The sequence below is a fragment of the Hypanus sabinus genome, chromosome 4 (genome assembly GCF_030144855.1).
Source record: "Hypanus sabinus isolate sHypSab1 chromosome 4, sHypSab1.hap1, whole genome shotgun sequence".
NCBI classification, from domain to species: domain Eukaryota; kingdom Metazoa; phylum Chordata; class Chondrichthyes; order Myliobatiformes; family Dasyatidae; genus Hypanus; species Hypanus sabinus.
Window position 1 is genome coordinate 190,718,343 of NC_082709.1, and position 17,226 is coordinate 190,735,568.

The window sequence follows — 17,226 nt, forward strand, 5'->3', positions numbered from 1 at the left end:
GGGGTGGTTTGCCTCTGCTGGTAAAGAATGGCATCAAATCACTAGAAGGTGGTGACATAGACTTAAAAGATGTTGAATCCTTGTAGGCTAAAAGGACATTGTTGGCAGTTATATACAGGCTTCCCAACAGTAGCTGGGATGCAGACCACAGATTGCAACAGGAAATAGAAAAGGCAAATCAAAAATGCAATGTTATAATAGTCATGGGAGATTTTAACATGCAGGTCAATTGGGAAAATTGGGTTGGAAATTGATCCCAAGAGAGTGAGATTGTTGAATGCCTACGAGATGGCTTTTTAGAGCAGTTTGTACTGGATTGGGTGTTATGTAATGAACCAGAGGTGATTAGAGAGCTTAAGGTGAAAGAATCTTTAGGAGGCAGTGTTCACAATATGATTGAGTTCAACTTGAAATTTGATAGAAAGTAAAGTCTGATGGAATGGTATTAAGGGAAATTACAGTGGTATGAGAGAGGAGTTGATCAAAGTAAATTGGAAGGATCTGTTGGCAGGAACGACAGCAGAACAACAATGGCTTGAGTTTCTGGAAAAACTGAGAAAGCTGCAGGACAGATATATCAGGTATTGGGCGATTGGGTCTCTGGTACTGAGCCTGGTTCCCTGCTGCAGAAGGGAAAGTGAAAGATGAGGAATGTGGAGGTCATAGCAGATTCCTTAGTGAGGGGAACAGACAGGAGGTTCTGTCAGCCTGATAGGGATACCCACATGGTGTGTTGCATCCCAGGTGCCAGGGTACGGGATGTCTCAGATCAGGTGTAAAGTATTCTGAAGGGAGAGGGTTAACAGCCAGAAGTCTTGGTACATGTTGGAAATAATCTCAGGATTGCTGCCTGTGTCACATGCTAGCAAGTGCAAGAATAATCTGATCAGGTGTATTAATGCATGGCTGAGAGACTGGTGTAGGGGGCAGGGCTTCAGATTCCTGGTCATTGGAGCCTCTTCTGGGAGAGGTACATCCTGTAGTAAAAAGACTGGTTACACCTGAACTCAGAGGGGTCCAATATCCTAGTGGGCACATTTAATAGAGCTGTTAGGAAGGGTTTAAACTAATTTGGCAGGGGGATGAGAACCGGAGTGATAGGGTTGAGGAAGGGGAAAACAGAAATAAATCAAAGATAGCGTGCAGCAGAGATTATAGAAAGAACAGGCAGGAGATGAGCCTTAATCACAGCCAGTGGGATGAGTTACAGGACAATAGAGGTGTGCTGCAGTTAAAACAGAAAGCAACAAATACTGGATTGAAAGTGTTATATTTGAATACACACATCATAAGGAACAAAATGGATGATATTGAAATTCAGCTACAGATTGGCAAATATGACACTGTGGCCATCTCTGAATCTTGGCTCAAGAATGGCTGCCATTGGAAGCTGAACATCCAACGATATACGGAGTATCGGAAAGATAGGTTAATTGGCAGAGGGGGTGATGTGGCTCTGTGTAAAAGAAATAATATTAAATAATTACAAAGAGATCACATAGGATTGGAAGGTGTTGCAATGAACGAGGCAAACCCAAATGCAAGACACAAGCACAGAGATTGAGTTAGGATGCAGACATGGATGTGAGCACTGAACGGCAAACAGGAGGGAGTGCGGGGAAGCAGGAGGCAGGCAGAACCTATCTTGACATGGAGCATAGAAAGGGAAGCAGCAGGCAAAGCTTTTCTTAGCACGGAGAGATGAAGTTACACAGGTAAACCTTGGCGTTGAAGTAAAACTTAAAATACTATCTTGACATGCAGAGACAGAGTTTCACAGGTGAATCTCAGTACTGAAGCAAATCTTAAACACACAATCCTAAGTGGCCGGGGAAAGTTAACTACCACACTGGCAAAACCAACGATCTGGCAACTAGTGGGTGAAAAGCAGGGTTCTTATGCTGCAGGTCTTGATTAAAACCAGGTGTGCTGCTATCAAATTAAATTAGGAAAAAATGGGGAACTAATGGTTGGAACCATGGCACAATCAAAGGGATTTAGGAGAAAATGGGGAATTAATGGTCGGGATCATGAGAGGTGTAGAGTTAAGAAATGGCAAGGGTAAAAGGACTATGATGGCAGTTGTATACAGGCCTCCAAACAGCAGTCGGGATGTGGATTACAAACTACAGCAGAAGATAGAAAAGGCATGTCAGAAAGGCAATGTAATGGTAATCGTTGGGGATTTTAACATTAAAGTGGAATGGGAAAACTAGGTCAGTACTGGACCTCAAGTGAGAGAAATTGTAGAATGTCTAAGGGATGGCTTTTTAGAACAGCTTGTCGTTGAGCCCACTAGGGGATCAGCTGTGCTGGATTGGGTGTTGTGCAATGATCCAGAGATGCTAAGAGAGCTTAAGGTTAAGGAACCCTTAGGGAACAGTGATCACAATATGATCGAATTGCCATTGAAATTTGAGAGGGAAAAAATAAAATCCAATGTGTTGGTATTTGAGTGGAATAAAGGAAATTACAACGGCATGAAAGGGGAACTGGCTGAAGTTGACTGGAAAGGGACATTTGCAGGAAGGACAGCAGAGCAGCAATGGCTGGAGTTCCTGCTGAAAATGAGGGATGTGCAAGACAGATATATTCCAAATAAGAAGAAATTTTCAAAGGGAAGAAGGACACTACCGTGGCTGACAAGTGAAGTCAGAGCCAAAGTAAAAGCAAAAGAGAGGGCATGCAAGGAAGTCAAAGCTAGTGGGAAGGTAGAGGATTGGGGAGCTTTTAAAATCTTGCAGAAGAAAACAAAGAAGGTCATTAGGAAGGAAAAGATGAATTATGAAAGGAAGCTGGTGACTAACATCAGTGGTTGGGAAGTTGTTGGAATCGATTGTTAGGGATGAGATTACAGAGTACCTGGAGGCACATGACAAGACAGGTCAAAGCCAGCATGGTTTCCTGAAAGGAAAATAATGCCTGACAAACCTACTGCAATTCTTTGAGGAAAAAGCAGGATAGACAAAGGAAATGTAGTAGATGAGGTGTACTTGGATTTTCAGAAGGCCTTTGACAAGACGCTGTACATGAGGCTGCTTAGCAAGATAAGAGCTCATGGAATTACAGGGAAGTTACTAGCATGGGAAGACCATTGGCTGGTTGGCAGAAAACAGAGAGTGGGAATAAAGGGATCCTATTCTAGCTGGCTGCTGGTTACCAGTGGAGTTCCACAAGGGTTGGTGTTGGGACTGCTGCTTTTTACGATGTATAGCAATGATTTGGACTATGGTATTAATGGATTTGTGGCTAAATTTGCCGATGATACAAAGATGGGTGGAGGAGCAGTAGTGTTGAGGGAACAGAGAGCCTGCAGAGACACTTTGATAATTTAGGGGCATGGGCAAAGAAGTGGCAAATGAAATACAATGTTGGAAAGTGTATGGTCATGCCCTTTGGTGGAAGACATAAATGGGCAGACTATTATTTAGATGGAGAGAGAATTCAAAATGCAGAGATGCAAAGGGACTTGGGAATCCTTGTGCAAGACACCCTGAAGGTTAACTTCAAGGTTGAGTCGGTTGTGAAGAGAAGGCAAATGCAATGTTGGCATTCATTTCTCAAGGTATAGAATATAAGAGCAGGGGTGTGATGTTAAGACTCTATAAGTGAGACCACATTTGGAGTATTGTTTGCAGTTTTGGGCTCCTTATTTTAGAAAGGATATACTGACATTGGAGAGGGTTCAGAGAAGATACACAAGAATGATCCAGGAATGAAAGGGTTACCTTATGAGGAACATCTGGCAGCTCTTGAGCTGTATTTCCTGGAGATCAGGAAAATGAGGGGTGATCTCATAGAAACATTCCAAATGTTAAAAGGCCTGAACAGATTAGATCTAACAAGTTATTTCCCATGGTATAGGGTTCTAGGACAAGAAGCCACAACTTCAGGATTAAAGGACACCCATTTAGAACAGAAATATGGAGAAATTACTTTATAGACAATAGACAATAGGTGCAGAAGTAGACCATTTGGCCCTTCGAGCCTGCACTGCCATTCTGAGATCATGGCTGATCATCTACTATCAATACCTGGTTCCTGCCTTGTCCCCATATCCCTTGATTCCCCTATCCATAAGATACCTATCTAGCTCCTTCTTGAAAGCATCCAGAGAACTGGCCTCCACTGCCTTCCGAGGCAGTGCATTCCAGTGCATTCTTTAGTTAGAGGGTGGTAAATCTGTGGAATTTGTTGTTACGAGCAGCCGTGAAAGCCAAGTCATTGGGTGCATTTAAGGCAGATACAGATAGATTCTTGATTAGCCAGGGCATCAAAGGGTATGAGGAGAAGGCAAAGGAGTAGACTGACTGGAAGAATTGGATCAGCTCATGATTGAATGGCCTATTTCTGCTCTTGTATCTTATGGTTTTATGGTCTGGAACCTGGAACAGTTTGTGTTTGGGGTGGCTGGAGTCTCTAATGACCCTTTAGGCCCTTTTCAAGCACCTGCTGCTGTAAATGTCTTGAATAGTGGAAAGTTCACATCCACAGAAGCGCTGTGCTGTCTGCACCACTCTCTGCAGTGCCTTGCGATTGAGGGTAGTACAGTTCTCATACCAGGCAATGACACAGGCAGTGAGGATGCTCTCAATGGTGCCCCTGTAGAAAGCCCTGAGGATCTGGGGACTCAAGACGAACTTCCTCAGCCTTCTGAGGTGAAAGAGGGGCTGTTGTGCTTTTTCACCACATAGCTGGTATGTATAGAGCAGATAAGATCCTCGGTGATGTGTTTCCTGAGAAACTTGAAACTTTGCACTCTCTAAACTACAGTCCTATTGATGTCAATAGGGACTAGTCTGTCTCCATTCCTCATGCAATCCACTATCAACTCCTTCATTTTTTTCAACATTGAGAGAGGTTGATTTCTTGGCACTACTGTGTCAGGTGTTGACTTCTCCTCTGTAGGCTGCCTCAGCATTGTTGAAAATAAGGCCTCTTAATGTCATGTCATCTGCAAAGTTGATTGGCCAACTTGAGCTGTGCAAGGGCTCTGGCAGATGTATTTAAAATGTTGGTATCTATGGGTGAGGTGCTGGAGGAATGGAGGATAGCTCATGTTGTTCCTTTGTTTAAAAAAGGCTCTAAAAGTAATCTGGGAAATTATAGGCTACTAAATTTGACACCAGTAGTAGGTAAATTATTGGAAGGAGTACTAAGAGATAGGATCTACAAGTATTTGGATAGACAGGAATTTAATAGGGAGAGTCAACATGGCTTTGTGCGTGATAGGTCATGTTTAACCAATATATTACAATTTTTCAAGGAGGTTACCAGGAAAGTGGATGAAAGGAAGGCAGTAGATGTTGTCTACATGGACTTCAATAAGGCCTTTGACAAGGTCCCGCATGGAAAGTTAGTTAGGAAGATTCAGTCACTAGATATACATGGAGAGGTAGTAAATTGGATTAGACATTGGCTCAATGGGAGAAGCCAGAGAGTGGTAGTGGAGGATTGCTTCTCTGAGTGTAGGCCTGTGACTACTGGTGTGTCACTACTAGTCCATTGTTATTTGTCATCTGTATCAATGATCTGGATGATAATGTGGTAAATTGGATCAGCAAATTTGCTGATGATACAAAGATTGGAGGTGTAGTGGACAGTGAGGAAGGTTTTCAAAACTTGCAGAGGGATTTGGACCAGCTGGAAAAATGGGCTGAAAAATGGCAGATGGAGTTTAATGTAGACAAGTGTGAGGTATTGCACTTTGGAAGGACAAACCAAGGTAGAGCATACAAGGTAAATAGTAGGGCACTGAAGAGTGTAGTAGAACAGAGGGATTTGTAATACAGGTACATAGTTCCCTAAAAGTGGCGTCACAGGTAGATAGGGTCATAAAGAGAGCTCTTGGTACATCGGCCTTTATAAACCAAAGTATTGAATATAAGAGTTGGAATGTTATGGTGAGGTTGTTTAAGACACTGGTGAGGCCAAATTTGGAGTATTGTGAGCAGTTTTGGTCACCGAATTACAGGAAGGATATTAATAAGGTTGAAAGAGTGCAGAGAAGGTTTACAAAGTTATTGCTGGGACTTGAGAAACTGAATTATGGAGAAAGATTGAATAGGTTAGAAAGATTGAATAGGTTATTCCCTGGAGCATAGAAGAATGAGGGGAGATTTGATAGAGGTATTTAAAATTATGATGGGTATAGATAGAGTGAATGCAAGCAGGCTTTTTCCACTGAGGCTAGGGGAGAAAAAAACAGAAAACATGGGTTAAAGGTGAAGGGGGAAAAGTTTAAAGGGAACATGGGGGGGTGGCTTCTTCACACAGAGAGTGGTGGGAGTGTGGAATGAGCTGCCAGATGAACTAGTAAAGGTGGGCTCACTTAACATTTAAGGAAAACTCTGACAGGTACATGGATGAGAGCGGTATGGAGGTATGGAGCGATATGGTCTGGGTGCAGGTTAGTGGGACGGCAGAAAAATGTTTGGCACAGCCAAGAAGGGCTGAAGAGCCTGTTTCTGTGCTGTAATGTTCTATGGTTCTATGGTGTATTAGAATGAGGAAAAATGTGATCTAAGTACTTTGATAGTGGGAGGATTGTTGGTGGCAGATGTGGTGGTTTGAGTATCTCAGAAACTGCTGATCTGCTAGGATTTTCATTCATAACGATCACTAGAGATTACAGAAGATAGAACAAAGAAAATAGAAATCTACAGCACATTACAGGCCCTTCGGCCCACAATGTTGTGCTGACCATGTAACCTACTCTAGAAACTGCCTAGAAGCTCCCAACTGCATAGCACTCTATTTTTCTAAGCTCCACATATCTAAAAGTCTCTTAAAAGACTCTATTGTATCTGTACAATTGTCGCTGGCAAGGCATTCCATGCACCAACCACTCTCTGTGTGAAAAACTTACCTCTGACATCTCCCTCGTACCTACTTCCAAGCACCTTAAAACTATGCGTCCTCCTGTTATCCATTTCAGACCTGGGAAATAGCCTCCAGCTATCCACATGATCAGTGTCTCTTATCATCTTATACACCTCTATCAGGTCATCTCTCATCCTCCATCACTCCAAGGAGAAAAGGCCAAATTCACTCAGCTCATTCTCATAAGGTATGCTCTCCAATCCAGGAAACATCCTTATAAATGTCCTCTGCAGTCTCTCTATAGTATCCACATCCTTCCTGTAGTTTGGTGACCAGAAATGAACACAGTACTCCAAGTGGGATCTGACTAAGGTCTTATATAGCTGTAACATTATCTCCTGGTTCTTGAAGTCAGTCCCACAGTTGATGAAAGCCAACACACCATACGCCTTCTTAATAACACTGTCAACCTGTGCAGCAGATTTGAGTACCCTATGGACACAGATCCCAAGATCTCGCTGATCCTCCACACAGCCAAGAGTCTTACTATTGATATTATATTCTGTCTTCAAATTTGACCTACTGAAATGAACCACCTCACACTTATCTGGGTTGAAATCCATCTGCCACTTCTCAGCCCATTTCCACATCCTACTGATGTCCTGCTGTTACCTCTGATAACCCTCCAGACTATCCACAACACCTCCAACCTTTGTGTCATCAGGAAACTTACTAACTCATCCCTCCACTTCTTCATCCAGGTTTTTTGTAAAAATCACAAAGAGGAGGGGTCCCAGAACTTATCCCTGTGGAACATCACTGGTCATTGTCCTCCATGCAGAATATGAACCACCTACAACCACCCTTTGCCTTCAGTGGGTAAGCCAATTTTGGATCCACAAAGCGAAGTCTCCTTGGATCCCATGCCTCTTTACTTTCTGAATGAGCCTTGCAAGGGGAACCTTATCAAATGCCCTACTAAAATCCATATACACTACGCACACTGTCCTACCTTCATCAATGTGTTTAGACACATCCTCAAAACATAAAAACATAGAAAATAGGTGCAGGAGTAGGCCATTCGGCCCTTCGAGCCTGCACCGCCATTCAGTATGATCTTGGCTAATTATCCAACTCAGAACCCTGTACCTGTTTTAATCAGTCTAAATTTTAAATTTAAAAGAATTTAATAAGTCTCATAAGGTACAACCTGCCCTTGACAAAGACATGCTGACTATCCCTAATTACATTATACCTCTTCAAATGCTCATAAATCCTTCTTTTCAGGATCTTCTCCAACAACTTGCCCACCACTGAAGTCAGGTTCCTTGGTCTATAATTTTCTGGGTTATCTCTACTCCCTTTCTTGAAAAGGGAACAACATTTGCAGCCTTCTAATCCTCCAGTACTTCTTCTGTATCTGTCGATGATGCAAAGATCATCACCAGAGGCTCAGAAATTTCCTCTCTTGCTTCCATGGTAGCCTGGGGTATATCTTACCTGTCTGGTCCCAGCGACTTATCTAACTTAGTAGCTTTCAAAAGCATCATAAAATCCTCTTTCTTAATATCTACACACTCAAGCATTTTAGTCCACTGTAAGTCACTCCCACAATTGCCAAGGTGCCAAGGAGAATGGTGGAAATATAAGAAAAAATCATGTGAGCAGCAATTCTGTGGACAAAAATTACTTGTTAATGAGAGAGGTCAGAGCAGAATAGCCAGATATGGAGTGTAAGGTTGCAGCTTCTGTCTGAATATCTGAAGGGGCTGCTCCTCAGTTTCTGATGCACACGAGTGAATCTGAAGATGCTGGAAATAAATAAAAACACAAAATGCTGGCAGAACTCAGCAGACCAGACAGCATCTATGGGAGGAGGTAGTGGCAACGTTTCAGGCCAAAATCCTTCATCAGGAGGCCCGAAACGTTGCCACTACCTCCTCCCATAGATGCTGTCTGGCCTGCTGAGTTCTGCCTGCATTTTGTGTTTTTATTCCTCAGCTTCCGATTACACTTCAGCATCACATCCTGATGTAAGTTCACCCAGTATGGAAAAGAGCAGGTCACTCGTAGATCTACCATTGGGCTCACTCCTGGGCCTAACCAAGATGGCCATTCTAGGGTCCAGGTGGCAGACAGTCAAGGCCAACTGCCTGCTCCTCTTCTGAGGATATGTTTGTGTCCGGGTGTCTTCGGAGAGGGAGCATGCAATCACAATGGGTACAGTGGGGGATTTCCAGGAGCAGTGGTTTCCCCCAGGGAATTGGTGGTTTTATAGACAGTTATAATCACATTTGAATTTGTTTACTGTCTGGAAATACTTGATGTTTTCACTTTGTGTTTTATTGAGTGAATAAACATTTGTAGTTTTGTAAAAAAAATGCTGACCTGGAAAGTGGCAGTAATTCAACTAACCACATGTTACAACAGGTGTGCAGAAGAGCATCTTTGAATGCACAGCACTTCAAGCCTTAAAGTGGACAGGCTACAGCAGAAGACCATAAGCATATAATCAAGGGCCACTTTATTAGGTACAAGAAATATGCAGTTCAGTGGCCACTGAGTATATATCCTCTTGTTTCCTTGGGCAATCTTCTACTTTATTCACAATGCCACCTGAAGTGCTCTGTTTGAATTTAGCTTCCTATACCTTACATATGCTTCCTATATCTGGTTGACTAGGTACACCACTTCACTTGATAAGCGACGTTCCCTTATCTTGCCATCTTCATCCTTCCTTCTCCATCTGTATTCTGTGACTCAGTGTATCATCTACCACACAGCCTGGCGTTAATGTTTTCTTCCTTTCTCTGCTCTTCTGTTTCAACAGGTGCTTTTCAGCCGCTATTGCAGCCCGAGTGACATCAGGGAGCTGCTGTGCAACACAGCTGGACTAGCTCGGTGAGATCAATCACATCCTTGCAGTCAGAGACAATAGAGTCACAGGCTCTCACCAAATGTGATACATGCTCAGATATTTTAAATAATTCTGTCAATTTCCCAGGCCTGAAGACTTTCAGGTCAAGGACAGCAGGGATACGATTCAGAGTGAATTCTCCTCCCTGCGGACCTATCAGGCACTCTCAGGCTAAGGACATTGGGTTAGACGCTGAGTCAGAGAGAATTGACAATATCGGAGGAAGCCATTTAGGCCAATGTGTCTATATGAGTTGCAAGAAAACTGCTCAGTCTAAACCTAATTTTCAGCACTGTGTTATTTCTGTTCTAGTAAAGAGCACTACTTTTTCTTTTTCAATATTTTTATTAATTATTTGCATAGATGAATACAAAATACATTATGGTATTATGGAAACAGAAACTAGATTAAAATGATCTATATCTATGCATAATAAGTTAACCATAATATTGAAAGGGTACATTTTATTCTAATCTAAAGCAAAATCAAAACCCTATAACAAAAAAAAAACAAAAGAGAAAAAAAATAGCTGTTTGGTTAAAAGAAAAGAAAAAATAATCTTGGACACATGGTCATAAATTCAAACAAATAGTAGCCATCGTCATTGCTGAACAAGTCAAAGATTGTGAAAGTAGTTCCAAAAAGGTCCCCATATGTCATAAATCGGGTGTTGAATCAGGACCCAACTGCAGGACACAGACACTAGAGTCCCAGAAACAGGATGAGACAGAACCCAAGGACAGGACGGGATGCAGTCTAGGCAGGGGAAGCAGGACCAGGACAAGGGTCTGGAAACAAGGAGCCTGGGGTGGACTCCGAGCCCGAGACTGGACAAGGACCTAGGTCTTGCCTCAGACTTGGACTCCCAAACCCAGGCAAGGACGTGATGAGGCTTGGCTAGAGACTTAGGGTCTTGAGGCTTGGGTCGAGGGTTGAGGCTGGAGGCTGCAGGCTTGGGTCGAGGCTTGAGGCTGGAGACTGCAGGCTTGGAGCTTGGGGAACTTGGAGGCTGGAGCTAGGGGCAGACTAGGAACTGTACATCAACATGGAGCCAGGACTTATCCTCTGACAAGCCGGGACTCATCTTTAACAGGACACTGACATGAGACGGGACAGTACACAGACATAGAGCCAGGATTTATCCACCAACAAGCCAGGACTCATCTATAAGTCCACACCAAGTTGGGGCAGGACCATCCGTCGGGTAAAGACAGAACAGCCTGACCTACCCGATGGAGGCAAAGACAAGACAAGACAGATTCCCCCCGCAGGGCAATGGCAGAACAGCCTGACTTACCCCACAGGGGCAAAGACAGGAAGAGACAAACACCAAGGGATGACAGACAGTTCCACCTCTGCATCAGGGTAGCTCCAAGTAGCCATTATGGCTGGCAGCCTTGGCTGACTACAGAAGCAATCGGATCCCTACCTAGCTCGGAGTGGCTGATGGCCACCCAGCTGGCCCAGGAAACAGCTGAATCCATAGCACAATGACCGCTCCAACTACTACCAGCAAGGCTCCCAGAAGCCATGGTTCTCCAATGCGGCCCCAAGGATGGCAAGAGTCCATTCTAGCCTTCCACCAGCCATCTGTGCCATGAGTATCTTGACAAGACACCCCCCCCCCCAACCACACTCAATGCCAGGGACACTTATATTCCCAGTTCCAATTTGAGCCTCAGGTGTTTCTGGTTAAGTCCAACCGTAGCAAGGGACCACTGGAAAACACAGAGTCTGGAGTCAGTGGACCAGACCATGGACTTCGGACTGAACCACCACACCACAATGTGAAAAAAGCTTGTCTAGGTATAGAAATAGAACACCTAATCTTCTCTAAATTTAAACATGACATAACATCAATCAACAAATGGGCATGAGCAGGCGGAGCAGCATCTTTCCATTTAAGCAATAAAACTCTTTTGGCTAAAAGAGAAATAAAAGCCAAAATATGCATATCATTTGGCTTAAGAGTAAACTAATTTCCTCCAATAATGCCAAACAAGGCAGTCAGAGGATTGGGTTTAAAACTCTTTAAAAAGCTCAGAGAAAGTTTGAAATACTTCTTTCCAAATTTTATCAAACCGTGGGCAGGACCAAAACATATGCATTAGAGAGGCCTCTTTGACATTACACCTATTACAGTATGGAGAAGAATCTGAGTTAAAAACGTGAGAGCTTATCTTTAGTCATATAGGCTTTATGAACCACTTTAAATTGTAAAAGAAAGTGACGCGCACATAACAAACAAGTATGAACAAGTTTAAAAATTTCATTCCAAGTATCCTTATCAATTGAAATCTGTAGGTCTTGTTCCCAGAGATTTTTAATTTTGTCTATAGACAATAGACAATAGGTGCAGAAGTAGACCATTCGGCCCTTTGAGCCTGCACCGCCACTCTGAGATCATGGCTGATCATCTACTATCAATACCTGGTTCCTGCCTTGTCCCCATATCCCTTGATTCCCCTATCCATAAGATACCTATCTAGCTCCTTCTTGAAAGCATCGAGAGAATTGGCCTCCACTGCCTTCCAAGGAAGTGCATTCCAGACCCCCACAACTCTCTGGGAGAAGTTTTTCCTTAACTCTGTCCTAAATGACCTACCCCTTATTCTTAAACCATGCCCTCTGGTACTGGACTCTCCCAGCATCTGGAACATATTTCCTGCCTCTATCTTGTCCAATCCCTTAATAATCTTATATGTTGCAATCAGACCCCCTCTCAATCTCCTTAATTCCAGCGTGTACAAGCCCAGTCTCTCAAAGCTCTCTGCGTAAAACAGTCCGGACATCCCAGGAATTAACCTTGTGAATCTAATTAACCTTGTGAATCAAGGAATGTTTCTCATTGCCAACAACGTACTATAAATATTAGAAATAGATCCATTATGAAAAGGCTTCAGAGTAAAAATTGTTTCAATTAAATTCTTATCTGGACATTTAGGGAATGTATGAAGTTGAGAATGCAGAAAGTCTCTAATTTATAAATATCTAAAAAAGTGAGCTTTATGAAGATTATATTTAATGGATAGTTAATCAAATGAGGAAAGACTATCTCCAACAAACAGATCCCGAAAACATTTAATACCTAGTCTATTCCACTCTTTAAAAACTATATCAGTCGAAGAAAGTTTAAGAAAGTTGGAAAAAATGGGACTAGAGAGTGAGAAACCAAATATCCCAAAGAACTTTCTAAATTGTAACCAAATCATCAAACAATGTTTAACCACATAATTATCAGTTAAATTACTTAAGGATAGAGGAATTGAAGAACCAAGAAGAGAAATAATAGAAAATTTATTAACTGAATTAACTTTTGAAGAGACCCAAACTGGACAGTAATCACAGACAGACAGACAGACAGACAGGCATACTTTATTGATCCCGAGGGAAATCGGGTTTCATTACAGTCGCACCAACCAAGAATAATGTAGAAATATAGCAATATAAAACCATAAATAATTAAATAATAATAGGTAAATTATGCCAAGTGGAAATAAGTCCAGGACCAGCCTATTGGCTCAGGGTGTCTGACACTCTGAGGGAGGAGTTGTAAGGTTTGATGGCCACAGGCAGGAATGACTTCCTATGATGCTCAGTGTTGCATCTCGGTGGAATGAGTCTCTGGCTGAATGTACTCCTGTGCCTAATCAGTACATTATGGAGTGGACGGGAGACATTGTCCAAGATGGCATGCAACTTGGACAGCATCCTCTTTTCAGACACCACCGTCAGAGAGTCCAGTTCCACCCCCACAGCATCACTGGCCTTACGAATGAGTTTGTTGTTTCTGTTGGTGTCTGCTACCCTCAGCCTGCTGCCCCAGCACACAACAGCAAACATGATAGCACTGGCTACCACAGACTCGTAGAACATCCTCAGCATTGTCTGGCAGATGTTAAAGGACCTCAGTCTCCTCAGGAAGTAGAGATGGCTCTGACCCTTCTTGTAGACAGCCTCAGTAAATCGGAGTTATACAGTTTAGAGTAAAATTCTCTAAAAGTATCATTTAATTCTAATTGATCAGAAGTTATATAACCATTTGCTTTGGAGATTTTCTTAATTTGATGTTTAACTATTAAAGTTTAAAGTTGATTAGCCAAAAGTTTGCCCGTTTTATTACCATGAACATAAAATTGACTTTTATCTTTTAAAAATTAAGTTTTAACTGGGTAAGTTAAGAACAGCACATATTTAGTTATAATTTCAACACATCTTTTATATAAGATGTGATCCAGATCAGAAGCATATTTTTGATCTAAATGTTTAGCTGATTAGCTGAATCAGTTCTCTCCTTATTAGCTTTTTTCTTAATATTTGCTGTACAAGAAATAATTCGGCCTCAAATATAAGCCTCAAAAACATCCCAAACATTAAGGCTAGAAGTGCCATCTAGCGTATTCCCTTCAAAGAAAAAAGTCATTTGACTCTCTAAATTTTTTTTAAAAAGCCTTATCTGATAGTAAAATTGGTTTAAAATGCCAAAATCTGTTTGATCAAGGAACACCTGGAAGATTTACTGATAAAAAGATGGGGGCATGATCTGAAACAGCAATTTCTTTATAGTCACAGGATTGAACAGAGAGTATCAAATGACTATCGACAAAAAAATAATCAATCCTGGAATAGGTATGATGAACATGAGAAAAAAAGGAATATTCTCTACTTGTTGGATGTAAAAAATGCCAAATATCAATAATCGTTTCGAAGATGAATGGACTAAAACAGGGTCAAGACAGCAATTAAAATCACCTCCCAAAATTAAAGAGTACAAATTTAAGTCTGGTAAAAAAGAAATAAAAGTTCAAAAAAGCCGGGATCATCTATATTCGGAGCATATAGGTTAGTAAAAACCATTAGTTTGTTATTTAATTTCCCTGAGTCTATACCAAACCACCCATTGGGGTCAGACATTACATCATGTTGAACAAAGGCAACTGAAATGTCAATCAAAATCGAAGTACCTCTGGCCTTGGCTTGAAAGGAAGAATGAAAAGCTAGACCATTCCAACGTTTGATGAAGGGATTTTTGATGAAGGATTTAGATGAAGGGATTAAAAGTAACATTAGCAAATTTGCTGATGACACAAAGCTGGGTGGCAATGTGAAATGTTGGGAGGATGTTATGAGAATGCAGGGTGACTTGGACAGGTTGGGTGAGTGGGCAAATGTATGGCAGATGCAGTTTAATGTGGATAAATGTGAGGTTATCCACTTTGGTGGCAAGAACAAGAAGGCAGATTACTATCTAAATGGAGTCAAGTTAGGAAAAGGGGAAGTACAACGAGATCTAGGTGGTCTTGTACATCAGTCAATGAAAGCAAGCATGCTGGCCTTTATAACAAGAGGAATTGGGTATAGGAGTAAAGAGGTCCTTCTGCAGCTGTACAGGGCCCCGGTGAGACCCCACCTGGAGTATTGTGTGCAGTTTTGGTCTCCAAATTTGAGGAAGGACATTCTTGCTATTGAGGCAGTGCAGCGTAGGTTCGCAAGGTTAATTCCCGGAATGGCGGGACTGTCATATGTTGAAAGATTGGAGCGACTGGGCTTGTATACACTGGAATTTAGAAGGATGAGAGGGGATCTGATTGAAACATATAAGATTATTAAGGGATTGGACACACTGGAGGCAGGAAGCTTGTTCCCCTGATGGGTGAGTCCAGAACTAGAGGCCACAGTTTAAGAATAAGGGGTAGGCCATTTAGAACAGAGATGCAGAAAAACTTTTTCACCCAGAGAGTGATGGATATGTGGAATGCTGTGCCCCAGAAGGCAGTGGAGGCCAAGTCTCTGGATGCATTCAAGAGAGAGTTAGATAGAGCTCTTATAGATAGTGGGGTCAAGGGATATGGGGAGAGGGCAGGAACGGGGTACTGATTGTGTATGATCAGCCACGATCACAGTGAATGGCGGTGCTGGCTAGAAGGGCCGAATGGCCTACTCCTGCACCTACTGTCTATTGTCTATTGTTTGAACAAATGTCCACAGTCAGATCTGCGAACATGTGTTTCTTGTAAAAAAAAATAATTGAGGCATTCAATTTCTTAATACAGGTAAAAACCTAAATTGCATTCACAGGGTGGTTTAAACCTTTCACATTTAAACTAAGAAAATCAATATTGTGTACCATTTAAATATGTTTAAAACAGAGGTTAAACATATGAACCACTGGAATATACCAAAAATCCAAACCTTAAAATTGCAAATACTTAACCAAGCAATAGATGAGGCAATAGATGTTTTATCAAACAGCTGATAAAGGAAAAAGAAAAAAAAATCCCACTCCCACCCACCCCCAAAGAAAAAAAATCACCCAAGAGAGGGTGAAAGCTAATCTAGTGATAATTTCCACCCCAACATCCTACTAGTAGAGCTCCAAGAGAAGAAAAGATTAATACAAAATGAAATCCAACATAGACTAAATAACCTTCAAATGAACTGAAAAAAATTCAAAACATAGTGCTTGCAGAAAACAATTACAAAGGAATCTTACTGATGTTTTTATTAATTTTCTAAACAGAAAATATAAAAAAGAGAAGAAAAAGAAGAATTATGAAAATATATCAAAAAAAAGAATTATTCAAAGAAAGAAGTGCTAAACAAACTACAAAAATGCAACTAATTGATCAGTCAAACTGAAGGGACAAGGTTATAAGAAGCAAAAATAAACGGTTAAACTTCTGGAGTTGATAGACTAAATATTATTCAGAAGATCTGAAGAAGAATTCAAAACATCATGTTAAAATATGATAAGAATAGAAACTAATTATAAGAATATATGAGAATAGAAGAAAGAATTGTTCATAAGACAGACATACTAAACCTTTAGACTGCAAACTTCCAACAACAAAGAATCGGTCAAGCTAAGGAAGCATAGTTTGCATAATACAGTATTAAACAAATAGTGCTTAAATGTGTTAAGACCCTCTAGTCCCTCTAATCTTACAGACAATTGAAGATGAGGAAAACCATTTTCTCTTGTGGTACTGGAAATCTATTTCTGAAAAATGAACTAGGAGCCTGTTGACCTGATTGTAAACTCAAATCCATTTTCAAGTCTACCTTCAGAAACCATTCACTCCTTACATAACAAAATTCTCTCTAACCATCCCCTTTAAGCCCATCACCCCTACTGGGAACTTTCCTCTTCCAAGGATAGGGTCTTTAAAGCTTCTATAGTTCTTGTCTGTTAGGGAAAGAGCTGCAAGCCCTTTGCCCAAACCTGCTCCTTTCACTGCCAGGCTTGAGACTGTCCATGGTGGAGTTTTATCTTACCATGCCTCACATTCAATACATCCTTTGAGGAAGAGTTCCAAAGACTCGGAATCTTTAGAGAAAGAGTTTTGATTTGCCTCTGAATTAGATGACTGTCCTTACTTTAAATAATGTTGGTAGTTGCAGGTTCTCGCTCAGAAGGAAGCTGAGCTGGGGAAATTCTAGGTAGTTTCTAGAGTAGGTTACATGGTCAGCACAACATTGGGGGCCAA

At 41.5% G+C, this 17,226-nt stretch overlaps 1 protein-coding gene across 2 annotated transcripts in view; it reads left to right on the forward strand.

Annotated features, from left to right (window-relative positions):
- pde9aa (phosphodiesterase 9aa) overlaps nucleotides 1-17,226 on the forward strand; it is a 207,900-nt gene that overhangs the window by 49,344 nt on the left and 141,330 nt on the right. For both annotated transcript variants that reach the window (XM_059966237.1, XM_059966238.1), the window contains exon 2: nucleotides 9,653-9,723. In XM_059966237.1, coding sequence (XP_059822220.1) covers nucleotides 9,653-9,723 — 71 coding nt within the window. The remainder of the gene's footprint in view (nucleotides 1-9,652; nucleotides 9,724-17,226) is intronic.